Here is a 27,617-nt window from a genome sequence, read left to right as displayed (position 1 = left end):
CAAACTCTAGCACAAAACTCAACATTACATCAGTTAGTATCAGCAATAAAAAAAAATCAAATAAACGTCCTGTTGTTTTTTAAAAAGCGCTTCAATGTTCCGATGCCATGAGTTCAGCTTTACCCTCACATAGAATACACAATAATAGAGAGAACGTCCCACCCCGTCACTTGCTCTTCAAAAACACGATAGACATGCATACAGTTTTCACTGTCCACCCCCCCACCCCCATCATTAAACATTCAGGGCCAGAGGATACAATAAACGCCAACCATAGTGGTGCATCAACAACACGGCAAGTATCCACTGCCTGTTTTGAACCCGATGAGTGAAAGGTGGATCCAGTGGTTTCCCTGAAAACACGACTTGTCCAAAAGAAGCTGAGGCCTGACTTCAGAGAGCGGCGTTAAACTCTGGTTTTTCTGACGGCGGCTCAGATCCCTGGCTCAAGATGGTAACAGATATCCGTTATTTAAATATCAGAGACACAAAGCACAGAATGATAACTGAAAGATTCCCTGTTCAAGATGAAGACAGAGAGCGAGTGGTGTTCAGTAACTATTCCACGGCTTACTTAGACCCACTTGTACTCCCAAAATGGAGTAATCAGATCAGTGCGAGTTCAGTATATATGTTCCCTTCAAAAAAAAAACAAAAAAAAACGCAGCCACTGTCACTGAAACTGATGGGGTGTCCTGCGTGTAGATCTGACACGAGTTAGCCTTTTTGGGGTTCTTGGGATTTTCAGGTCTACACAGCTTTCTCGTATCTTTTAAAACATGATGTTAGTATCCTTAATGCTGGCCTGTAGAAGACAAGTCAATAATAATGAAGACACACAAACTTACATTTTATACCCTTATTACACTTTGGATGCTTTGTACAATAGTGCTGAACTTAAGACCTGCTTTTTTCATGCTTGATCTGATATATATATATAAATGTGTAAACGCACTGTATACTACAGTACATGTAGTGTGTGTGTGTGTGTGTATGCATGTGAGTAGTGTATGAATTTGTTTGTGTGTGTGTGAGAAATGATGTGCAAAGGGGTGTGTGTGTGTGTGTGTGTGTGTGTGTGTGTGTGTGTGTGTGTGTGTGTGTGTGTGTGTGTGTGTGTGTGTGTGTGTGTGTGTGTGTGTGGTGGAACCTGCACCACACCAACAGTGAGAGGCTCAAATATGGCTTGTGTCACACGTGAAGCGTGCTGCCGACCATAAGAGAGCTTCCTGTACATTTAGGGCCACAGAGGTTAAACAGAGCGAGGAGGTATGATGCCCTGTCCCTGCACCACATCTGAATCACACTTGGGTTAGTCATAACGGCGACACGCTGGGTTCTGAAAACACACAAACCATGGCCCTACACTACAACAAACACGTTCAGATTAATTATATAAAGACAAAAACACTGGGGGAAAATGTGCATGAGGGGTCAATGAGAAATTGAGGTGGACTGAACTTGGTTAATGAGTTCTCCTGAAACAAGACCCAGAAAAGACTGTGCTGTATGACCACAAGTGAATCAGTTTCACAAAGTGAAGAAGTGAGGTTATTACAAATTAAATGCACATAATCCCTCCGTGGTTTGGAGAATTGAGCAGCTACCCTGACACCACATACCATAAGAAACCTCCAAATCCAGCCAGACTCACTTCAACAAGTTAAAGACGTAGTTTGAAATTGAGGAAACGCTTAATTACTCTCTTGCTGAGGGTTGGAAGCAATTGATGCCACTCCCATATATCTGCATGTGGTATATTACAAGCTAAAGTGTGCAGGTGGTTGGCTTGGCTTTGTATAAAGACTGGAAAAAAGGGGAAAAAGAGCTCGCCTGCTTGTACAAAGGTAACAAATCCACCTGCAAGCACCTCTACATTCAGAATCTTTTGTATACAAAGATGTAAGAGTAAAAACAACACGCTGTTTTAGGACAGGTTGGGCTTATTTCTGGTCCTGCTCTCATAAAACATGGTAAAAATCTTCTCCTTTAACTCTACACACAAAAGAGTAACAGCATTTCCACAAATTTCAAACTAGTCCTTTAAATCTGATCTATTCCTGCTGTGACAGATGTAGCGTTGTCTGCTCAATCCTTTGTCATGAGGCGTCACATTACAGCTGGCTGATCTAATTTCACATGAGAATAACAAAGTAAACCTACACGCCAAAGCTGTTATACCAATGCTAAAGAATCATCCATGCTGACTGTATGTGGCCGCCTAAGACCTGTTTCCATTGAAACCACACCATCACACTTAATCACATGCTGTATATGGAGGGGTACTGGGTCGGGTAAAGCGATACAGAAAATTAATGTTATTCCTTGTAAGCTGCTGCAGCAATTCTGTAGACAGGAAAAGGCTAAACTTATAACAAGGCCAGGAAACGACGTGTAAGTTGGCCATTCTGTGATCGTATCAGAGTCAAAACAGAGACTACGTACGAGATGCCCAAAAACAGCCGTTTAAGCTACGACAGTATTCCAGACCAGTCCTTGTGTTTCAAAGCGGATTAAAGGACATGGATCCCCAAACCACAGGAGAAGAGTAGGGTAGTGTTAGCTGGATGACAGCTTGGGAAATGCCCTGGCAGTCACATGGATGTCCATTAACCGGTAAACAGAAAGTGAAGGAGGGGTAAAAGGAGAGCAAGGGGCACCTGCTTGACCAGTGTTTGTCTACCAGAGAGAGAGAGAGAGTGAACTGGTCAAGCTGTGGAGGTATTCTTCATACATACACACATTGAAAACAAAACAAAACAAACACACAATATCAAGATGACTCCTTAAGCCTCCTTCACTTGCAGCCGGTCCAAGTCTCCAAGATGTCCTTCATTTCTTTCAGCACTGCCTTGGTGGTCGCACACATAAAAACAGGCACACACACACACACTACTCAGGTGTTCATGGAGATATGAATACACACTCGACACTTACATCTATGGCTCATACATTCACCAACATCATACTTTAAAATGACATCTGTGTGCCTTTTTCAGACAAAGAAGTGTTGAATCTTCTTGCGTCACATTTTAAAAGCTGTGATTCCATCGTGTTCCTCCTGTTAACAATGTATGCGTGAAGTTGTGTAATCTCAGGTCTTGTTATCAGTGTTTCACGCCGCACTGCCTCACAGATGGATACAGCTAATGATGTATTAAAAAGTGGTCTCACCTTTGGAACAGGAAATTAGTCTAACATATGTTGTGTGAAAAGGTAACCTAAAGGTGTGCTGCTTCAAAGACACACAGATGTGAGAAAAAGGAAAAAAAAAAAAAAAACAACCACACATTTGTTTAGGTAAACTTCTCACTCAAAACTTCGAAACATGCTAACGTTCTCATTCACACACTCATCCGTACAAATGCAGAGAGGCTGTTTGTTTGTTTTCTCAGGCGTGCTGTGCAGCCAGGTCCTGGTTGATAAAACGCCGTAGCCTCTCCAGGTACTGACTGTAAAGCTCAATGTCGTTGTGACCTGCTCCCTCCACCCAGAGGGGCTCCACCGCCTTGGGGCAGCGCTCAAACAGGGCAAGGCCGTGCGAGAAGTCGATCACCTCGTCCTCTGTACCATGGATGATGAGCACTGGAGAAGGGATCTTTGACACTTTCTCAATGCTGGAAGAGAAATGAGGGAGGGGATAAATCCACTTACAGCATTGACGGGGCTTTTCATGAGAAACACTGTTTTCCAAGGACAGCATTTGGTAATTTGTAACTTTAAATGCAATTAACCCAATGTAGTGTTAGTGCTGTTTCGTTTCCAGTCACAATCAGTCCACTTTTTTTCTTGTACAATGCAACTAGAGCTTCAACAAAAGCTGTATATCTGAAGTTAAAGCTTGGGTTGGTAGTCACGAAAAACTAGCATTATTTGAATGTAGCATTTCCTCAGGACTCCGTCTAACCCCCCCCCCCCCTCCCCTTGGAGCTCCTCCAAAACGACGCCCCCGCTCACATGCACGAGCCCCACTGATTCATGACCATATGATCGTGACTGATTCAAAACCGGTCCTCGGCATATCATTTGTGTTTTACACTACATCAACTCATGTCTTATTCAGCAGTAAGAAAATACCAAAACATTATCATAGTGAAAGTTAAAAACACAAATAAATATGGCTGCTGTTAGTACTCACAACTGTCATTCAAGCATTATCCAGTTGTACTGGTGACACGATATCAGGAGAAAAGTTATAACACATATAATACTGTAACAACTCTACTGTTTGTTAAACGTGTTCAGTGTAGATGTTCTTAATTCCTACAGTGTTGACAGTCAGTGAATGCATCAGGAGAGGTGTAGAGTGTGTGAACGGGAGAGAGGAGAGACAAGAGGAGAAGTTTTTCATTCACTCAAACATTGATTGTTGCTTTGTTGGTTGGCGTGATCACGGCCGACAGTGACCGGTTATTAAAACTCAACGTGTTCACCAATCGGCTCGTCATCCCTACATATACATTTTCTGTAGGACTTACTAAATGTCATTAATTCTTTTGCTTGTCAGAGCCCCTGTGGAGAGAGCTTTTTAGACTCTGATCCGGACTACAGTCCTGAGCAAAGCACCTCATCGGGTCAGTAGGAACAGGCCCGAGGTCGAGCGAGAGGGGCAGTCAGTAGAGTCAGGGGAAGCAGAGGCAGGAGACGGGGCGTGCACGCTAGGGAAATGTACACGCAGGAGGTGGGCAGAACGGCAGGACAGGATTTGATTGGTTTAAAATTTTGGACCCCAAAAACAGTGATTGGTTGGTGTTTTCCAAGGTTTACTCCGGCTGTAGATAGACGCTTTTTTCACTCTTTTTTAAGAACACATTATGTAATGATTACCATCAGAACATAAAGATCATTTTCACCAGTAAAACAAAAAGTGTATATAAACCTGACCACCAACCCCAGCTTTAAGATAAATAATAATAATTAAATGTCATGTACATGACTAGATTTAAGTAAACATAGAAAATAACTTACTTTGGGAAGGCATCAAAGCAGTACGTTTTTTTAGTGTCAGGGAAGGCCACCCTCATGCCAGAGGTGAGAGGAGAGTGAAGGACCACAGCAGCACACTCGAACCGTGACGCCAAGTCCACCGTGGGCACCGTGCCGATGCTTTGTCCGTACAGGATGATATTCTCTGGGCTGATGCCATACCTGAGACATAAACACACATATATTTAAAACAGACTACCTCAATAAGAGACTCCTTTAGTCTGCTTACGGGTGTGTACATTTCAATATGCAGACTAACTTTAAAGTAAGTCTTTCAGTCCAATCTGCCAGTACAACCAGCCCTGTATTTAATGTTAATAATAGACAGCTATTCATTTATTCACACTAATAGAGGTTTGAGGTAAGGACATGATTATATAAAGAACATGACTCATTTGCCAAGGACAGCAAAGCCTAAAAGAAACCATGAAATTATACTCAGACCGTGTATTAACCTCTTTCTTTAAGTACTATCTTATGCAAAGAATCTGACTAGGTGAATAAATTCAGAATATTTTACAGCATGAATGTTTCTTTATTCAATTTCTTATTTTTCTACTGGCCTTGAAGTTCTCTTGTTACCACCTGGGACTGTAACTTTGCTAACATTAGGCTCATCATCAGTGCTGGCAGTAGATAAACAAGAGGAATATTCATCAGAATATTAGATGCTGCTGCTTCCCGCAGAGCACAGTGTAACAGCCCATCATCAGCCCGTTTGAAACAGAGCCATTGTTGAGCTTTGATTTGACTGCTTGATGGTCAGAGAGAGGGTAATGTGGTCCGCAGGGACGAGGGTTGTGTAAAAGTGAGCCAACCAAATGTTGTTTTCACCAAAAAATATCTGGCCCTTGACGTGAGTGACTCGCTTATTTATCTACCAAAGACACTCAGACTGGCATGTGGTGTTTGTTGACTGTTTATTTTGGACCCTGTGTGACAGGAACAGACAGTTTCTCCCTGCTTACCGGGAGCGCAGGGCATGCCAGGCAGCATCAATGTCAGCGTAGAGATTCTTCTCAGAGGGCTTGCCAGTGCTAACACCGTAGCCTGAGTAATCGTAGGAAAAGATGTTACAGTTGATGCGGGTGCCTAAGCCGATGTAGAAGCTGCTCATCTGGCCCAGGTCTACGGCGTTACCATGGGAAAACAAGACTGTAAACCTAAGAGACAAAGGAGGACAAAGAGGAAAGTAAGGTTTACAGGAAAGTGGCACTGCTGAGCAGGGAATGTCTACAATGGTGGAGTAAAATGGGACATAACTGTGTGACTCAAAATACTGTATATAGTTAGATTTTACTCCCACGAGAGACAGGGAAGTGCAGACATATGGCTCGTTTCCACCAAGTGGTCTGGTATGGATCAGTACAGTTTGGTACGGGTGGGATTCTTTCGACCAATCAACGGACTGCAGTGTTTCTAGCTCCACTTTCTGGGGTCGGATCGATATGTCTGGCACCCCAACGGAAGGGTACCAAAATGTGGGACGGTACGGCTTGGTAATTTACGGATCTGTCCCGGTTTTAGTCAATGGAAACGCCACAAAATGTGGGCCGTACTGAGATGAACTGAACTGAACAGCTTGGTGGAAACAGGGCTATAGTCAGACATAGAGATACATGGTAGTGATGTGTGTTTGCATGAAGATTGGGTGTGTCTCACCTTGCATTGGGGGCACAACGAATGTACATGCATCCCACCCTGTTCCCCCGGCTAGATCTGGTTAGGAACACATCTGTCACATCCAGCTCTCTCTGTGAATACTGGAACTCTGCTCTCTCTGTGAGATGAAGCTTCCACCTGCCCTCACTGCCAGTGGCACCACCACTGCCTGCACCAGCACCTGCGCCACCAGCAGCAGCAGCACCAGCACCAGCAGCACCAGCAGCAGCACCAACACCTCCCGCGCCGCCGCCACCACCACCCCCACCTCCAGTGCCCCCTCCACCTCCTCGGTCACCTCCACTACTAGTACTTAGCCGGGAGCGCAGTCCTGGAGCTCCGAGAGAGGGCAGAGCAGCCCCAGAGCTGGACCCGGGTGCGGATCCAGAGCTTGGATCTGGGTCAGGGAGAAGGGCGTAGGTTGGCTCTGGAGGGAGGAACGCCAGCTTGGCTGCAATGCGGCTGGGGCAAGGGGGGCAGCAGAACAGGCAGCATAACTCTCGTATAGACAGTCCGTTCATCCTCTGGTAAAAAAGATAAGATGGGAGGTAGAGCTTTCAGTTAGAACAATAGAGGAAGAGCTGAATGCAAGAAGCAATGTCTTTCAGCTTTAAATCACAGCAGGGCTTCTCTTGATTTTTACAGGGGTTCATGGACATGGCTTCAAACTAGCATCTGAGCTGTCATCAGAAGAAATTACACTATTATGCCAAACAGAAAAATAAGCAGTGACACCACATCACCTCGCAAATCATTCATGTTCATCACATTCTCCATTTTTTTACAGTATTGAATCACGGAAAGATTTGACAGATTTTAATTGGATAGAAGATATATACACAGTGCTTACAACTCATGCTAACCACTATCTGGGGGAAACCCTTCACTAGTGTCTCATCATGAACGTACCTGGATTCAGAAATCCCCGGGCCTTGAAATGAATTGGCACACAAGGGTGCCAAGGTTTCCTGATCAAGTCACTGAGCCAGCGGGATCTTGGTAAAAGAAATGTAAAAAAAAAATTGAATAGCTTTACATCATGTGGCATCTAGGGGATGCAGCAACACTTAATATAATATTGAACCGTTAGGGTTCATAGAGGTAGTTCCCGATGTTCTGAAAGAAGATACTGAAAACAAATTGGCTTAGAGCCTTGCTTTCACTACAGATAGTTTGACCTCACAGGCAACAGTCACCTAAATGTGAAGGTCCACACGCTCAGCGCTCAAAATCTGTTACCTGTATGATGCAGTTTAAAGTGCATGTTGGAGAGGCCATACACATCACTTCCAGTTACTTATAATTCTATATCATACAACATACAAGTAATGTTTAAATGGAACATATTTGTGTCTTACAAGTAAAGTAAAGGAATAATTATGGAATTAAAAGTAGCTTCTCCACTTCCTCTTCCTGAAAAATTCGCCCAAAAACACCAAGAATGGAATACCAAACAAACACTGACAGCAGCACTAGCTGTCACTTCATTATTGCATCCCTAGTGGAATCATACTTTACTTCAGGGGTTCCCAAACTTTTCAGCACACAACCCCCAAAATATAGGTGCCAAAGACTTGCGACCCCACTGTCCCTCAAAGTGATTTAATGTGGCTTAATTTAGTTGGTCTGCAGAAAATGACCCTCCCTATAAGAGTATGTGGGTGTGTTTCCTGTGCTGTTATAAATTAACCTACTGCTACTGATGCTTTTGATAAGTAACTGTTCACTAACCCTAAACTTAGGAGTCATCTGGGAACAAAGGAAGGTAGAAAACTCATTAGATTTTCTATTTTCAAGGTTTTATTTCAAGTTTACCTACTATGTTTGGCGATATTTTTTACTATGATGGGTAAAATGTACTATTTATAGATAACTTAAAACAAATTTTTGAAGACATCTCTGGAGCCCCTATGTGTGTCTTGTAACCCTCACTTTGGGAACCCCTGCTTTATTTGGCCTTTATAGTTACAAATGCATGACCACTTATATGGCCTGGTGCCTAACTATAGTGTTTCCTAGAGCTACCTTAAAATAACATTATTGAGAAAGATGAGCATAATAAGATGTTATAATGCATAGAGCACAAAAAGCACTCACATAAACTGAGCAGTAGGTAATTAGTGACTAAATGACTTTACAGCTATAAAAGAAAATCATATAATAAAAGACAACAGACTGAGAAATGAGGTTTAACCCTCCTGTTATGTTCGTTTCTCAGAAACAGCAATAATGTCCCTGGGTCAACTTGACCCAGGGTATTTTTAATTATCTAAAAGTGTCAGAACCCAAAAAATCCCAATAAACATTATTTTAATCTCATTAATAACTCCATAACTAACCTTTTAAATCAATATTTAGTGCAATGGTGTTCTTTAATTCTCACAGATCATGGTTAAATGAGGATAACTCATTTGTTTTTTATGAAAATTCATGTTAAAACTTTTTTTTTATGTACACTACTAGACAAAGGTTTGGAAACGCCTTCTCATTCGAGGGTTTATATTTATTTAAATGATTTGAAACACTGTAGATTAATACCAAAGACATCGAAACTATGAAAGAACATATATGGAATTATGTAATTAACAAAAAAAAAGTGTCAAACAAAGCAGAATATGTTTTATATTTTAGATTCTGTAAAGTTTCCTCCTTTTGCCTTCATGACAGCTTTGCACACTCTTGGTATTCTCTCAGTCTGCTTCATGAAGTGGTCTCCTGGAATGGTTTTTAGTTAACATGAACCTTGTCAAGAGTTCATTTGTAGAATGACTTGCCTTCTTAATGTGTTTGAGACCATCAGTTTTGTTGTTCAGAGGTAGGGTTAGTACACAATGGATGGCACTATTTGACTACTGTTGTAATCCAGATTATGGCAAAACCAGATTATTTCATAGATTTGATGTCTTCAGTATTAAAATACAATGTTGAAAATAAATAAAAACAATTGAATGAGAAGGTGTGTCCAAACTTTTGACTGGTAGTGTACATTGGAAAGACCTACATATAAATACAGAAGTTTTACATTACTTCGATTTTTGTTTATTTCATTTTATAGCTTGATTTTTTTTCATTTTATTAACAATTTCTTTTTAGATTTTTGCACTTTAAAATCAGTCAATTTGACCCGCAACATAACAGGAGGGTTAAAGAATGTGTTCCTGTCATACCCTTGACAAACTCGGAGTAAAGTTAGGATAAGCATTAATCCGGAGGCTGCTAAAGCTCACCTCACAGTGGGATCCTGTGATTCAGATGTCCTGGTGTGTTTGTGGACATTGGTGACTAATTGAACTCCCCCACTCACGGACACAGGGAGCGACTGATATGCTAAAGGAAGCTACAATCAACCTTTATGGTTAGCCGGTGAGATGGGCACAAAACGGGTGCAGCAGTAACGAGTGTTGACTATGCATACGTGTAATTTAACGAATAGAACGGCAACACATAATTGCTGCTTTTTTCCCCCACTAACTGAACCACTGAACACCAGAGTTTATACATCAGATCATCACCTCTCGTTAGCAAGGTAAGCAGCTAGCGGTGACGGCTAGCCTGCTCCCTTGCTAGCCTCTAAGCTAGCTACTTACCGATTCACAGTAGGTCTGCAGGCCGGTTCGTGTGCCCCTATATGTACACAGAAGCAGCACAACACTTCGAAAACCCTCCGTCCGTCTTGACATGGATGGTTTGACTCATATGTACAGATATTTTTCGGTGGCTAGCTAGCTCAAATTCATGGCAACCTGATTTTTTTTTCTACAACTGGACGTCTAAACCCGGAAGTGACGTAGCAGACTGATTGTTGTTTTTTTTTAACTTTATTTACAATTACTGCCTCCATATCATTCATCATAATCTCATCTATAATTTAATAACATGCGGTGAAGGCATTTACAATGCTTTGTGTGAAATAATAAAAATACTTAAACACCTCAGACCATTTTCAGAAGCAGAATCAGCTTTATTGGCCAGGTATGCCTGAACACACAAGGAATTTGACTTGGTAAACTCTGCTCTATTCTTACGAAAATAAAAATAAAAATAAAAATAAAATAAATCATAAATAAAAAATTTCACATTTACACAATAATTTCAGATTAACCAGATTAATCAAATCAATTGTATTTCTATACACAACACAGTTGATCCAAAGTGCTTTACAACAGAACATGAGGAAAACAAAGAGAAAGTGAAATAAAAAAACACACAAACAGAGGAAGAGAGAGGGAAAGAAGAGTAGTAAATTAACAGTATTAATAACAACAGTAATGACAAGGAATGAAATTACAGGAGTCCCAGTCTCACACAGAGTGCACTGTTTATTATTTTAGTACAATATCACTCTATGGAAAGGATGTTGAAGTCTGCAGACCTCAGGGCAGGAAGATCAGAAGGAACCTCATTGGCCAGGAAACTTATTTTGATAAACAAATTTGAGAAACGAACAAATTTGAGAAACAAACTGAGTCCTGAATGGAGTATGACTCCCAAAGTTTTTTGCGTGAGGTTTTATGGAGGGGGCCAGTGAGTCAAGATGGGGAGAAATGCTATTGATCAGATGTGGTGGTCCTTATAAAATTACTTCCGTTTTATTGTCATTGAGTTGTAAGAAATTAGCAGCCATCCATGATTTAGAGAAAAAAACAAAAACAAAAAAACAGAATCAACAACTCAGTAATTCATTGGTTTTCAGCTTCAATATGTTAGGTATCCATATGAAGTAAAAAAAAAAGTTGCCAGATTTCATCATTTTACACCATTGTTCAGATGAATCACATCAAATCCACTTTATTTATATAGCACTTTAAACACAACACAGTTGATCCAAAGTGCTTTACAACAGAACATGAGGAAAACAAAGAGAGAGTGAAATAAAAAAACACACAAACAGAGGAAGAGACAAGGAAAGAAGAGTGATAAGAGAGCAAATATAATTAAAAATGAAATTAACAGTATTAATAACAACAGTAATGACAAGAAATACAATTACAGGAGTCCCAGTCTCACACAGAGTTCACTGTTTATTATTTTAGAACAATATCACTCTATGAAAAGGGTGTTGAAGTCTGCAGACCTCAGGGCAGGAAGATCAGAAGGAACCTCACCGGCCAGGATACTTATTTTTACTACCTGATTTATCTGTTTGTCAAATTTGAGTCCTGAATGGAGTATGACACCAAGGTTTTTTGCGTGAGGTTTTATGGAGGGGGCCAGTGAGTCAAGATGGGGAGAAATGCTATTGATCAGATGTGTTGGTCCTTATAAAATTACTTCTGTTTTATTGTCATTGAGTTGTAAGAAATTAGCAGCTTTTACATATATACATTTTTCTACACAAATAGAATAGTAGGCTTAAACTGTAATTCTTATAACAGAGAACACTTTTTTTTGTTAAATATTTTTATTGATTTTTTCAGTTTATGAGGTGGGTACAGAAAAAAAAAGGACGTTTTAGATGCACAACAATAAACAACTGCCCAACTTAAACAACTCATTCAATCATACTCATTCACATCACAAGAGACACAATGGACACGACAATACAATCAAAACAATCCATAGTCAAAAAGTATTAACAAGTGGAGAAATAATAGAGCAGAGTGGAAAAGAAAAGGAAGAGGAGAGAAAAACAAAACAAAAAAAACCCCAGAATCAACAACTCAGTAAGGTATCTTGATGAAGTAAAAAAAGCGGCCAGATCTTATGGAAGGTCTGTAGGGAACCATTCAGGGAGAATCTGATTTTCTCAAGTCTCAGGCTATGTAAAATTTCTTGAATCTATCTATTATGTGTAGGTGGGGATGAATGAGTCCATTTAAGGAGAATGAGCCTCCTCGCGAGCAGAGTGGTGAAGGCAATAACATGATGTCAGGATTTGGACCAGCCGAAGAGAACACTTTTTAAGTTATATGCCAAGCCATTGACTGTATTTAGACAAATATAGATGCTATGTGCAAAACCAAGAACAAATAAAAATACCTCAGAAAGCTAGATTCAATCCAACATAAGAACCATACAGTTTAAAGGTAGAGAATAGAGAGAAGAAAAACTGTATATACTTTAAAGTTTGATTGTACTACAATGTGGTAGCGTGTACTTCAACTAAGGTTTTTGAAGCAGACTGGTCCTTTTAATTTCAGGGTTCTTGTCTGTCAACTGCAATCAAAATATCTCTATCGTCCAGTGACAGGCTTTGTTGCTTCAGTACTGTGCTTTCAAAAGAAAAAACAACAACTGCAACACTGAGCCAGCAACAGAGAAATATACAAAACAAAAAGAACAGTAGCAAACAAAGAATAGATGAGCCCAACATTTACACTTAAGATTTCTGAAGTATAAACTTACTGTTAACTTACATTCAACTGTATACTACAGCTAATCCACTGTGAGTTAATTTGAGTAATCTATCATCACACTGCTGAGCAGTAGTTTTCATAGGACTTTAAGCAGATAATAACAGTGCTACATCAAAGATGGATCCCATTTTATAAAAAAATGTCATTTTCATTTTACATTTTCAGTTGTATGCAAACCTTACATTATGACTGTTCTGAAATAAATATGCTGAAGTAAACAAAAATTTGATATTTTGAAGCAAAACGAAAAGGAAAAAACAGAATATAATTAATATATTGAATACAATGGTATGGTAGTTTAATTTTGAATAGGCTATTATAAAGCATTACTTATAATGAATGCTATCATTTAAACTGAAGGGCTAAGTTAAACCGATTTGTTGATCAATAATCCAAATTCCTTTTTTTTTCCAGTGTTCAGTCTTCTCTCTGACTGGTGTATTTACATTCTCCAGCCTTAGGTTGTGCAAAAACAAAATTGCTCTTCAAAATTTCGGCTTATAACAAAACGTTACACTTAGGCTTGATGTAAAGTCTACATGCAGTTTTATGGTTTAAGCCCTGTAACTTTTTGAAAATCATCAAACACCTATTTCCATAATGGTTAGACACAAAACGTGTGTGTGCGTGCACGCGTGTGTTTATTAGAGAGAGAGAGAGAGAGAGAGAGAGAGAGAGAGAGAGAGAGAGAGAGAGAGAGAGAGGTCCTCCATTCATCATTGATCCACTGCAGGACTGGGTTTCAGGGTCTGTGAATTATGGGCCCCTGCTGTCACTGTGACTGCTCTGCGTTTGGACATTTCACCTCGACACTGTAAATTTTACAAAGGGGAGGATTTAACATTTTTGCTGACTCCTAATTTCAGATCCGTATAGCTTGAACCAGAGAGCAGACAGACAACTGGCCGGTCCCCCCGACAGAAGACTTATTCCGCAATTGCAGGATTTGGGATTCTTAACAAGGCTATACGGGGAGAGAAACGGTGATTCTTGAATCAGAGGTAACCGGTTACTCTGCAGACTCTATCTCTCCACAACGGAATAGAAAACAGATATCGTTTATTAGTTGACTGGGCGTTTTGGACGCGCTCGCTAAACGGTGATGCTACGGCGGCGCGCAGGGACCACGCAGGGTAGAGACAGGTGAGGTGCGGCTGAGGAGCTGCTGCTGGTATTTCACTGAAGCTTTGGATACCGAAAGCTGTGTAATCCATCAGCCCCCTTTCTCCACTGAGAAGGACGAGAGCGACCGGAGAGGGCGAGCTGGCGACTGGCACCTGCCTCTGCCTCCCTACCTGGCCATCTGGTGCGGTGAGTGAGCCAAATGGTGGGACTGGGAGATGCTTTATGTGTTAAAGGAGACTGTGGGGATGGATGGGATGAACAGGTATAGTCTATGTAGCGTGTGCGCATTTTATATCACTGCCACCAAACGGGGTGCCGCGTTTGGCACCGCCTGGACATGTGTGGACATGAACTGCTCTTTGTTTCTGCTGCAAGTTTCGTGTTGTTTGTGCATCATCTTTGTTGCATATCATTGTTCCCTCACATGTTGCATCGGATTCTCTCAGTGCTGTACCTTCAATAAGGGTTGAAGTGATGTCTCAGCAGTAAAAGAGCTCATAATTCTTACACATTTTAGCACTGCGTTGCAAAGACTAGCACAAAGCCTGATTGAAATTCTTATTTGGATCACGACCCGGATCGTAGGTTGAGATGTGAATGAGGCTTACGGCTTTTGGATGATGATGGGCCATATTTATATATCTAATTGTCCCTCATTGTCAATGTTTTATTAAATATTTGCTTAAGGTCTCCTGGTAAAGGTCACATGTGATGATTTGGCTGCCCATAAAGTCAATTGATTATGTCATTACTCAGTCACAGAGAGGAAACAGGAGTGGCACTGAGCACACTGTATTTAAGAAATTAAACATAGCCCATTATTAGTGGTGTAAGCATTGATGCTCAATATTAATCTTCTAGCAGCATAACTCACAGATCCAAACATGACTGTAAATAGAAAAACACTTGAGTATTACTCTGAAGTACATCTTTTGTCCTAAATGTGTCTTGCACACTCAGAATAACTTATCACATAAAATGCACTCGCCACACTGCACACATCCACAACCTTCTTAGTCCAAGTTAAATGTTAACTCGCTGCCCTCTCAGCTCTTACTAAAGTGATTTAGTAGATTCAAATAATTTATTGTTTACAGCTTAATCCTTCACACTAAAAGCTGTCCAGCTCCTACAGAAGGACTTTAACAGCCCCCAGCTGCTGCTGTTTATGTTTGTGTTTCTGTGTGTGAGGTGAAAGGCAAAAAGACAGAGTACAGAAAAATAGAAAGAGCAAGAGGACAGGTAGGTGGGAAGAGAGTTATAGACAGACGGATTTGGGAATACACAAAGGATAAAGTGTGGCAGATAGCAATCCAGCATGCAGGCTACGGTGAGGATGTAAACGACAGAAAGAAGAAAATGATTGAGCAGAGAGCTGCGAGTGAACGAGCGCTGAGGGGAGAAGGGCTGCAGACAGCAGTCTGAAGGGGTGTGAATGGTCTCCCTGTTAGCCCTGCTGCCCACACAGAAAGCCACACAGCAGCCGTGTGAGCAGGTGCTAACCCCACCACACAGCCACCGCAGGGAACAACAGGTGCAGCCACTGTTTCCTTCAGCCTCCACCACCCGCCCATCCCAAGCACAATCCCCCTAAAAACACTCCCAGTCTGCACTGAAGGGAACCAAATGGATACTTCAATCCACATTTAGGAAAATAGCACACAAAGGCCAGGCTTGAGTAATTCAATTAGGAAATTAATTACGCCGCAAACAAAGTTGGAAGCACTTGAAGCAATGAGGCCGAGCAGGCTGCAGGTAAAAAGCAATCTAAGAGAGCCTCAGGGTGAGACAACTGCCCACAGGGACATTTAATGAGCTCTATTGATCACACAGGACCCTATTCAATCACACATGCTAAGCTGCAAACATGCCATCTCAAGCAAGGAGAAAAAAAAGAGATTGGATTGCAGCATAATACAGCATGCTCTCAAAGGGAGTAAATCTATGGCAGATTAGTGTGCTGGGGTTGCTTAGGAGCATGTTTCTAGAAATGTGTGAGATGACTGTCTGAGATCTTTTCTATCTGTGTGTGTGTGTGTGTATGCGTGTGTGTGTGTGTATGTGTATGTGAGTGTGTGTGTATGTGTATGTGATTGTGTGTGTTAAATAGTGTGAGATGAATCAGACAGAAGATGTTGGAAGCAGAGAGTTGTTACCTAACAGCTTCTTTTTGCCAAGAGAATACGTCAAGCAATCAGCGACAAATTTCTTCTCTTTACCTCTGCTGCTCAGAGAGGAGCAGTGACTGTTGGGCTCTGAGCTGACACTAAATCTGATGTTTTCTTTTCCTGCATCATACCAGACAATGGAATTGATTTGTTTCTTTTTCTCCAAACCAAAGCCATGTAGGACAGCCTCTTATAGCTACCAGAAAGTGATGTTGCTCTCTCAAATTTGAATCCTCACCCACTTTAGATGTCCTTGTTTTTCTCTCAGTCTGGAGAAACCTCCCACTCACTGCCATGCTTCTGTATGAAGGAATTCCAAAGTACGCTCTAATACTGTTTCGATAAACTTTAAGTAACTTTCAAAACTAGCTCTATCAACTCCCATCAGCCCCAGAGTAACCACCTCGCTCTGCTCCAGAAAGCAGACAGGATTAGACTCTAATCTGATCAGAAAATAAAGCAAAGTTATGACTAGCGCCAAGAGATTTGAAGGAATGCTTATTTTTCCTAAAAAGCCGCCAGTTACAGGAGTCCCAGTCTCACACAGAGTGCACTGTTTATTATTGTAGTACAATATCACTCTTTGAAAAGGGTGTTGAAGTCTGCAGACCTCAGGGCAGGAAGATCAGAAGGAACCTCACCGGCCAGGCATCTGCTGGGTGACCTATTCCAGCAGGGTCCTCCTCAGAGCAAGCACCTCAGGGAGTCATTGCGCAGGATTAAAGAGGGCGGAGGGTCAGGAGTCACACAGGCAGGTACGGGATATTCCCAATGAACACTCTCATGCAAAACATTCTCCTCCTCAGTGTGGATGTGAGAGGCTTTCAAGAGCCTAAGCTGACTTTTCAGACAAGTCCTTCCAGATGTTACAAGGAGAAAAGTAACACCACACAAGCAGAGGAGAATCACCGATGGCACACTCGGCTGTAAATTGTCCATCGTGCAGTAAACTAAAGATAAATGTGGTTCATGTGACTGCATGATGTGCTTTTGGTTTGCCGTATCAGCCTGTGTGATAATACCTCGCAGTTGTTTTCATTGTAGAAACCCCTCATATACTTTACAGCAGCCATGCATCTTCACTTTTATGACTCTCTGTCTTCACTGATTCCTCCCCTGAGGTGCAGCTTTCTTTTTTATGCATCCCTGTGCACACTGTGTGGGCTATAACGTGCTTACACGTGTGTTCATTTTGCAGCGTTGCTCCTGTCATTGTTTCACAGCTCAGACACGCCCTCTTCCAAGGACTGGGCAAATAATGTCACATGCACAGTATACATGCAAGTGTGCATGCATTTTGTATGTGTGTATTTGCTGTAGTGTACGTGAGAGCCATAACAAGTAGTCAGAGTTAGTTTGTCTCTGAAATGAGCCCGTCTCTTTGCATGCAGCTGGTCCTGCTGTCTAAACTGCCTGGCAATTTGGTGGTGAGTGATACCGCAGCTGTTTCAACTCAAAACGATGGAGGTAGTCTAATCTCTCAACTTTTGTGGTCTCGTTTACCTCCACAAAATTCAAAGTGTGAAAATGACCATCCACCTCATGCTTTCACTGAGGCTTTCACACACATTTATGCACAAACACACACAAACAAATAAACAAATAACAGAGTAACCTTTTCTCAAATGCCACTGCTGAGGCTCTTGACTTTTTACTTCTTTGCAGAAAATGCAGGGAGGTATATATATTTATGTCTGGCTAGCTTAGCCTGTCTTCTTATATTTCTCTGCTTTTGTTGTCCAACAAATCCAGCAAGGACCTACGCCAACGGCAGCTTTAGTTATGGCAGCTTAGCCACAGGGATTTGGAAGACTTTTTATTTGGAGATAAAGGCGCATCCGAGTCCTTTGTCTCCCAGCTACTTGAGATGGTTTTGCAGCCAATGAAGCTTTGTTGTGGCTAATCTTTCTCTCTGCTTCATCCTGTCCTCTCCTACACCCAACCCTTCTTTTTTTTTGCAACAAACACAACTTTTCTCCCTTTTAATTACAGCTTTTCATCAGAGGCCCAGTCACAACTGAGAGGAGGGCAGCAGCAACACAATTATACCTACAAGGAGGGGGAACAGCTCTCAGGGTTGTGTGGGTGTGTAAGTGTGTGGGTGTGTGTCTGTGCATGCATACGTCATGTACCCGCATGTGTGCACATATGTCAATCCACTCGCAGGTTAATATTTCTTGGCATTTTGATGTCTGTTGTATGTGGACCACCTATTGTGAGCTGTGATCCTCTTAGCAGGCTTCTGCCAAAAGAGCTATATTTACCCTTACTGGTGATCACAGCACACAAAGAGCAACATGATGAGGGTATGAGCTACTCACCAGCCTCATGCCTCTTTCTGTAACAGCAGAGGAGATGCCGGTAACAGCATCTGAGATGTATGGTAATGGCTGCCATGTTGAGACAAAAAACATTTAGCATTATTGCATAAAAGGAAGGAAGATATTTGGTTGTGGGCAGCAAATCTGGAACGCAGGCAAACCTAAAGGAAAACAAAAAAAGGGGATTTTCTGCAGGCATGACAATGACAAGAACACCAATTTCCCAGCCATAAGATGATGAGTCTTTGTTCTGTACATTAGAAAATCACAAAGCTCCCCAGAGGCTGGTGCTACCTTGTACAGTACAAAATGCACCATTACTGTGTGACAAACCGAGTAAAAACAGCACTTACACAGGTTAAATTCATAGATGAAATCCCTTCTGTCACTGCTGTGTAATTAGACCGCATCTTCTTCATTGCTGTCGTATGCACTCGTGTGTGCGCGTGTGTGTGTGTGTGTGTGTGTGTGTGTGTGTGTGTGTGTGTGTGTGTGTGTGTGTGTGTGTGTGTGTGTGTGTGCGTGTGTTTGTGTGTGTGTGTGTGTTGGACTCTGTGCTCATAGTGTGTGTCTGAGTGCGTGCACCGCATACTCATGTGCTCGCCCCCAGCTCGGAGCTGTGCAGTGAATGTATATGTGCTTACTGCAGTCAAACTCTGGTTAGGAACGTTTGCCCTTGCTGCAGCTTTGCACAGCACTATAAACTTGTGTGTGTGTGTGTGTGTGTGTGTGTGTGTGTGTGTGTGTGTGTGTGTGTGTGTGTGTGTGTGCATGGGTGCATGGTCCTGTGTGTATGTTAAATTTTCATGTGCATTTCAGTATAGCACCAAAAAGTACTTACATCACCTGTTCTGTAGACTAGATTTGAGAGTTTTGCAGGTGCTTGATTGCTTTGCACTTGTATTTTTAAGCTGTCTTTTTAGCTATATATGTTCATTATCTATAAGTTGATAACTCACTGCATCCCTCTGTGTGTCTGTCACTAGCTGCAATTTGGTTTTAGGCAGAGGGCCTGATTGGGGAAGAACTCTGAGGGGAGATGGAGCTCTCTCTGGCTAGACTCCAGCTCTGTCCATCCTATTTTAATTACCTATGGCACACACCCAGGGGAATATCTCCCATCCTGTATCTCCTCTCCTCTCCTCCTTCATCTCCCTCCTCTCTCTCTCTCTCTCTCTCTCTCTCTGCTAACATCTTCTCTTTTCATCTCAGTCTATCCTTCATTCAACCTCACTATCTGCTCATTCTTTCCATCTCCTCTATGCCACATAACCTAACAGGCAGCACATGGCTGCGTCAAGTGCCAATGCAGAGGTAACCTTTGCATTAGCATATAAATGACCCTGAAGATTGAATAGTATTTTAGGATATTTAACAGCAAAAGACAGATTCCCTCAACTCTGATTAGAGGCGTTCAGAGGAGACAGGCAGCCACTTGAGGGAATATCGTCTCCACCTCGATAAGATAAAGACTTGACACAGTGATTCCACTGCTGAGGAGAACATGATTGTGTGTGTACGTGTGTGAGTGAACGGGTGTGTATGCTCAGCAACACGTTTGTCTCTTGCCTTTGTTTGTGTAGGAGAGCATGTGAGCAGGTTTGTCTATCTGAATAAATATCTGGGTGTTTATTTCTCTCAACTCTGGCCTGCTTTGACATCATGTGGTTCTACTGGTATTGACACCTGTTATGAGAGACTTCTTATATCCATAATTATTAGTCTCCCAGCAGCCATTTTGCCCTGGAATAAAACCCTAAAGCAAACACTACTTGCATAAATGTTATTCATTATATTACGCTTAACTCTACAGCAAGGTGTGTGACATTTACAGAGAAAGAGTGTATCGAAGCATATTGTTACTTACAAATTAAAGGTATCATTGTTATGTGGTGCAGTTATATAAGAAGACTGATACCACCCAAGTGTCTGCACATTATTAATATGAGCTACATTTAGCTGCCAATTTGTCTAGCTTACCGCAAAGACTGGGAACAGGAGAGCTGACAGCTAGCCTTACTGTTTAGAGCACAGACTGTATAAAATATGGACGTAGTATCCATGACGTCACCCATCTGTTCCTGAAAAGCCAATCGATGGCGGCAGCCATAGTTCTGCTGTTAAGCTATTGTGACGTAAAGAGGCGGGCTTTGAGCCTCCTCGCCAACAGCTACAGTGTTCCCGCCTGTCAATCAAGTCAGCTGTGCCTCTCATTAGAAGATTCGTAATCTCAATATCTTTGAAATTGCAGCGTTAGAAATAAATTCACCCCCCCACAGTGTGTGCCGATCGAGAAATGAGCTATCCAGACTACACTCGTCTTTTGTACCAGGCTGTGAACATGTTTATTTCTGCTGTAAAGATCGGCTTTTTTGAATTGGTGTGTGTGTGGTTACCAGTACTTCCGGAGCCAGCCTCAAGCGGATCCTCGATGAATTCTAGTTGAAAGTACTTCCGCATTGGACTCATATTTTTAGACCGGAGGTTGCCGCTTGGTTTAGAGTTAAAAAACATTCTGAAAAGTCACTCTAAATCCCATTCATAAAGGCATTAGCTCTCTTTTTTATCATCTGTACAAAACTCAAAGTGTAAAAATGTGAATTTGCAGTTTTAAAGAGGGTTAGGCCCTCAGCTGTTCTGTGGCTGGGAACTGTAGCTAACTACAGTAAGCTGTGCTAACTAGCTGCTAGCAGTAGCTTCATATTAACATACAGGCCTATAGTATCATTGTTCCTAAACAGGAAACAACATCAATCTGTTTGTAAATGTTTTAGTTACTGCTTAACAAGGAAAAAGGATGTTCCAACATACATTCACCAGAGGTTTGCAGCAGTGTCTCTATCACAACCTCTATCATTCAACCTGTATAACTAAAATTAGCTATATTTTGGTGAACAGGTGCCAGATTGTAAAGGAAGCATCCAAAAGAAGGGTACTGTCGTTGTGGATCCAGGGAAGAGGGGCTAACTTTACTTTTAGCTTCCAGCTAGGTTAGCACTAAAGGGTGTGCTGCTATAGCCCAGTTTTCCAAGTGCTACACAGATCTTAAAACTGAGCTTTTGTTCCTCAGAACTCTAAAGAACTGAAGTTTTGTAATACATTGTTCAACGGAGAGGAAAGCAGACCGACCTCCTGAATGCTGAAACAAGTGTTAAAGTGTGAATATTTTTCCACTGTTGTCCCTGTCTCTAAAAACTCTTTGCTGACATGAGTAGGAGACTTCCAAACTTCAAATTTAACAACAAAACAGAGTCAGCACATTGTATATGCCCTACTTTTTTGTCTGCCTTTGTGTGAAATATGATAAGTGTTAGTCTGGCCTTGCATTTTTTTAATGAGAACTGGTTCATGAAAGGCTGTAGCTGCATTGCACTCTGTTGATAAAGTGGAAAACATTTAGTGATAGTGGTCAAACCGACCTGATTTTATTATTCTTGAATTCTTGGCGTCTTTGTCTTTAAGCCTTAAGCTACTTAATTCTCGTGCATTTCATGGGGATGTTGATGAACAAACTGTGAGATTAATTTTTTGAGCCTCAAAACTTTCTGAACTTTTAATATGATGCTATCTGAAATCCCCATTAAAGAAAAACCCTCTGCAATTCCTTGCAGCTACATTTTATTAAAATCCTTTCCTTTTTCAGTGGAAATCTGTTTAAAGTCTATTAATGAAGCTGTGGAGCTTGTAGGGTGGAGGACTGATGTGTGAAGGTGACCCACTTCTCTCAGTTTAGCCCTTGTCTGTGTTTCTACCCTCAGGCCTTCTGCTTTATTCCGGGCTTTAACCTGCATACTGTTCTCAAGGAGCGGGAGTGATACTAATGAAGAATGGGTTCAAATGATTCCGTTACAGGTCTTATTTTTTTCACTTTTAGATTGAAATGTTAATTCTTTCATCTTTGTTTTTTGTAAATTGTTCTGCCATTATACACTGACAGACAAATTCAGAGCTTCCACTGAAAGCAAAACTTAAAAAATATCTTCATATAGCTGTTTTTGTCAACAAGTTTGAGGCATCATAGTATGTGCCATGTGTACACCTTTTTTAAGACTCAAATGGATTAAGGATAATCCCAGAATTAGCTCTTTCAGGTTCAAATTTTACATCTTTGAAGGGGAAACCCCATTTGAAAATTGCTGTGTCCTTTTGAAGTGAATGTGTGATAAGAACACGGCTGTGTTGGAATGATTATTCTCAATTGTTGACCTATTGATTTCAAATGAGCTATAATGTCTTTTGTGTGCAAAAAATTTGTGGAGACAAAATCTTTGCAGCTCCCCCATCCCCCTCCTCGTTGAGACAGAGGGGACCCCCATCTCCCTTTACATCTTCTCCATGTACATGTCCATGCTCTCTCATTTGAGTCTACATAGATGTGTCCATGTTTGATTGAATGCGTCACTGTGTATATGCTTACACATGTCTGTGCATGTATTCAATGTGTTAGAGGGCGAACCCGCTCTCCTCGCTTTTACATCCACTGCAATACAACATCTCTGCCTAGCTTTGCTATTGGTTGCTACGGTAACAAAGGCACAGAGTGGAGTGGCTGCAGCAGCTAGAGAGCGAGTGAGAGATAGAGGGAAAAACAGAAAGAGAGTGAGAGAGGTTTTTGCCTGTAGATAATCACAACAACAGATTTAACACAATGCATCAGAGAAAAAAAACAGTTCAGACACAGAAATGAGCAAAATGTCAACGCCACAGGAAAATATGCAGAGATTTAACCCGTCTGAAATTCGTCTCATGCATGCAGACGCACACATATCAGAGGATTAATTATTGGCTGTGCTGTAGCTTTGTGCTGCGCAGGTCATGGCTCATGCAGCTCGACAACAGCGCTAACAGTATCAGAGACGTATGGGTTTAGTTGAGCTGTTCAGGCCTGTGGTATTTATTTCTCTGTGTTTCCTCTTGTTCAGGAAAGCTCCTCTGTGTGGATGAGAAGGGGGTCTTTATTCTGTCTGTGTTTAGTGGGAGGAGAATCTATTGATTTTGCTCAACGGCTTAACTGGTTGGGATGCCTGGTGCAAATATTAACACTGACACCACTGAGGACAGGATAATAGGTAAATATTAAACTAATAATTGTTAGATATAGCTTGCTGACTTACATAGCATTGTAGAGATCCCTATGTTCCTCCTTACTTCTCCATAAACTGATCCTATGCAGTCAAACATACAGTAAAATAGTTTATAGTTTTCCATAGACTGTTTACTAAAATGGACTCCATCTGAGTTCTTCTGCTTTGAAACCATAAGATTTAAAGCTCCTTATTCTGACTGGCTGCAGTGTAGATCATAAATCCTGCTTCTGTATTGTCAACAGAAGAGAAGGGGACCATTTTCCTCAAACATGGATTCTGTCATTATAGTTAGTTCTTACCATGCTGATTTATGTCTTTGTGCTCATTTTTCTGTGATGTTTAGTTTGAATTAGTTATTTAATCTTAAAAAGAGCAGATGTGACACCTTTGTTGACAAATGCAGGCTCCTGCAGCGTTCTGTACCTGATTACCAGAGTAGAGGAGGTAACATAGCGAACACTAAGACAAGAGTCAGTCAACTTTCCAAAGTCATTAGCGTCTGCTTCAAACCAGCACAATAATCGGTTCTGTTGTGGACTATACCCACCTGAGGGATCTTCAATGTTTTATGGGTCAGTTTAGGGCGTGTTTTGGTTAGCGTCCCAGTCGATCAGTCCTGTGACACTACCAGCCAAGTCGCTTTTGCTTATGCCTTGGTTACACCAAGCGGCAACCTCCGGTCTCAAACTATAAAGCCCATGAGGAAGTGTTATAAACTGCAATTCATTGAGAATCCACTTGAGGCTGGCTGCAGAAACACCGGAAACCACATACACACCAATTCAAAAAAGACGATCTTTGCAGCATTAATAAACGTGTTTACAGCCTGGTTCAAAAAACGGCTTGGCCCTACGTAGCTAATTTCTCGATCGGCACACACTGTGCGGGGGTGAATTTTTTTGTAACACGACAGTTCAGAAGATATTAAGATTATGAGTTTTTGCCCAAATAAGGACATGACTGACTTGACTCCCGGTCAGGAACACAGAGCTGTTGACTAAGAGGCTCAAACTCTGCCTCTTTACGTCACACTATGCCTGGTTGAGTTCCGCATTTCCAATATGGCTGCCACCGTCGATTGGCTTCAAAACAGCGCTCAAGAACAGATTGGTGACATCACGGATACTACGTCCATATTTTATACAGTCTATGGGTTACACCAGTGCAACGTGTCAGCGCCCATGGAGGCAGACTTTTGGTTTCAAAGCTCACAATATGTGGAAATGAAGGCACTATGTCCATTCTATACAATGCATCTGTTTTTATTATATAAAGACTGAGAGCTATGCATACATTAGCATAATTAGAGACATGTCTGATTTGACTGACAGGTGGGTGCTTTGTAGCTTTTTGCAAGAAGGCTGAAGGAACACCTCAGCTCCACTTCTTGGCAGTGTCTAGATTGATCGAAAGTTAGGTTGAGTCAGCATTTCCAATAAGACTGCTGCCATCGTTTGGCTTCATAATGCCTCTCCACAAACCAATGAGTGATGTCACTGAGACTACATCAACGTTTTTACACAGACTATGGTTAAAGCAAGCAGTAGGTTGGCAATCATTGTTTCCCTCACAATAATTCCTACCTTATTATTACACTGGTATTAGTATGTTGCGCTGTATTGACCAATAACCAAACCCAGAAGATAAAGTAGGTATTGTGATGGAAAATGGTATCAGAACCTCTACAAAAAAGACTTAATGAAATGGAGCTCAGCCCCTGCTGATGAGGACAGAGCATATGGACGGCCTGATAAGAGGCGTGAGCAGGTGATTCTTCTCCTTCAGATGACCTGCTGATTGGTTAATGATGTGAGTGTTAGCAGGTGATTCGCTAATGGGTTGCCCGATGAGGCTAGATTACAGCATGTGTCTGTCGCCTTCATTACATGCATCCCATGATAGCCGTGTCAGTGTCACACCATTTGATCCTATCACGCCAACACGGTCTGACACAAAGAGCATAGCGTCCCGTCTCGTCTCCACTCTCTCCTCCCTTTCCTCATACTCTTCCTGTCACCAGCAGGGTGATTTTAATAGCTTGATGAGCTGTGTCTGTAGCAGACGGTATCTCTTTGTCTCTCTTTTTTTTTTGTCTTTTATCCTTCATCCGTCTGGAGGGAAAACTCAGAAGCCTTGATAATCAAACGTCAAAGCACTGCCCCCAAACCTCTTTATATAGCTGAGTGTTAAAAATACTGTCTGTGCCATGATACTGACCAGCAGCACCAGCAGAGCTCTAACATATTGGCCTTGGCCCAGATCTGATGGTTTACCTTATGGATCAATAACTTTAATCAATACGCACTTTAATGAGGAGACTCCATCAATGATTGGCTGCAGGTATGTAGCATGTGGAGGGGATATGTGTGTGAGAGAAACACAGAGTGAGGAAGAAAAGAAAGATGGCCGGCTTTGAAGGCCTTTTTGCTTTTGCTTATCTGTTTACTTGCAGGCTTTTTAGTGCGTAGTAGCTATTACAAGTCTACTGTAAGCCATCTGTCAACATTATAGATTGCAATTTTCAGGACACATGATGATATCTAGACATGCAAGCATTTTGCATATGAATTGTACCATGAATGTTCTAGAGACAGTATGCAGGTATACAAGACTAGGAAATGTTTTTTTATGAACAAAAGATCAGATTCAGTACTTCATAAAGCAGTAATATGTAATTCAGGGGGCATATAAACTGATGGTTAAGTGTAAAACAAAATAAGATATTTGCTGCTGCTGCAAAATGAAAAATATTTCTACGAATCCATTTTAACACACTTGTGTTTTTGTGTTTTTTTGTACTTTTGCAACTGCAACCACCATGGTGCTTTGGGGATGTAGAAAGGTAGAAGTAATGAAGGTATTGATTGGTGTGATGGAAGTTTTTTGCCTACAAGTGTCCTTATCCTCCCTCCTCTTGTCTGTAAGCCGTAATGTCTTGAAGCAAGTGCCTTTGAAGATGTACAAGTTCTTGAAATGCAGTTTACAAGTGAGTCAATGTGTAGGAAAATTATTTTTATAGTTTTTATTCACCGTAGGTTTTCCTAAAAAACATTGATTACATTCACTCAGCCAACATCACAAAACAACAATGCAGCCATCAGACTCAGAGACAAAAAAAAAACCAAGATTTTTGAAACCACCAAGTCCATAGTCCATATAGATAAATGAATGAATAAATAGATACAATTAAAAATAAGTAAATACAAACAATATAAATAGTTATATAAATAATAATAATAATAATAATAATAATAATAATAATAATAATGATAATAATAATAAAAACAACAATAACATATACAGCTTTTTTTTAAAAAGAAGTCTGGTCGATTTTACATTAAACTGAGCTTAACTTATCAAACTTCAGTTCACAGTCAAGTCATAGTCAAATATTGGCCAGCGTATTTTTTCATTGTTAGCATTACATAGAAAATTTCGTTTGACAGTTAAGTTAGACAAGATTAACCACTCTTCTACAAGATTATAAATGTTCTTGTCTTCATTCGGCTCTCTTTCTTCTCTGAACCCTGTTGTTGACACACCTTTAAGATAAACGAGGCAAATGTCACAACCTTAAACACTGCTGCTATTATCACCACCACTCATGGTTTAAGTTGCTTTGCAGTGCTTAGCACCCTGTAGTTACACTTAACCTGCTCTGCTGCTGTTGATAAGATCGGATCCGAATTGAAAATGTCCATATCGTTTGGCCTGCTGATTTAGCATGCTAACAGAAACTAACATTTTTGTCAGATTGTTTACTAACGTGATGCTGCCAACCGAAACTAATGATTTTACCTCATGGTCTATGGTGTCAACAAAAGGGATAGGATTTATTGGTAATCCTTGTACTCAATTACTCAAATTACCTAATGAACGACTACTCGAATACTCGCAATTATTATTATTCTT

At 41.2% G+C, this 27,617-nt stretch overlaps 2 protein-coding genes across 2 annotated transcripts in view; one reads left to right on the top strand and one right to left on the bottom strand.

The window, feature by feature from the left end:
• Nucleotides 1-72: 72 nt before the first annotated feature.
• On the bottom strand, nt 73-10,443 carry LOC117826876 (alpha/beta hydrolase domain-containing protein 17B-like). Its single transcript, XM_034703285.1, has 6 exons — nt 10,236-10,443; nt 7,558-7,643; nt 6,649-7,172; nt 5,955-6,149; nt 4,969-5,148; nt 73-3,617 (listed from the first exon to the last, which is right to left on the bottom strand). The coding sequence occupies exons 3-6, from the start codon at nt 7,167-7,169 to the stop codon at nt 3,392-3,394; spliced, it is 1,122 nt and encodes a 373-aa protein (XP_034559176.1). The 5' UTR covers nt 7,170-7,172; nt 7,558-7,643; nt 10,236-10,443; the 3' UTR covers nt 73-3,391.
• A 3,265-nt stretch (nt 10,444-13,708) lies between these two features.
• Nucleotides 13,709-27,617, top strand: part of LOC117826152 (semaphorin-6B-like) — a 44,213-nt gene continuing 30,304 nt past the window's right edge. Inside the window, exon 1 of the mRNA XM_034702023.1 lies at nt 13,709-14,315. The gene's annotated coding sequence lies outside the window, so the exon portion shown is untranslated. The remainder of the gene's footprint in view (nt 14,316-27,617) is intronic.

The sequence above is a fragment of the Notolabrus celidotus genome, chromosome 15 (genome assembly GCF_009762535.1).
Source record: "Notolabrus celidotus isolate fNotCel1 chromosome 15, fNotCel1.pri, whole genome shotgun sequence".
Classification (NCBI taxonomy): domain Eukaryota; kingdom Metazoa; phylum Chordata; class Actinopteri; order Labriformes; family Labridae; genus Notolabrus; species Notolabrus celidotus.
Note: the sequence above shows the minus strand (reverse complement) of the source record. Positions and strands in the feature narration are given on the sequence as shown.

What these genes read in the sequence shown, in the direction of transcription:
- LOC117826876 (XM_034703285.1), bottom strand. Translation starts at nt 7,169, where the DNA reads ATGAACGGACTGTCTATACGAGAGTTATGCTGCCTGTTCTGCTGCCCC. An exon ending in TGGCATGCCCTGCGCTCCCG is followed by an intron (nt 5,149 to 5,954) that starts GTAAGCAGGGAG and finishes TTTATGTCTCAG; the next exon opens with GTATGGCATCAGCCCAGAGA. An exon ending in TGCTTTGATGCCTTCCCAAA is followed by an intron (nt 3,618 to 4,968) that starts GTAAGTTATTTT and finishes TTTCTCTTCCAG; the next exon opens with CATTGAGAAAGTGTCAAAGA.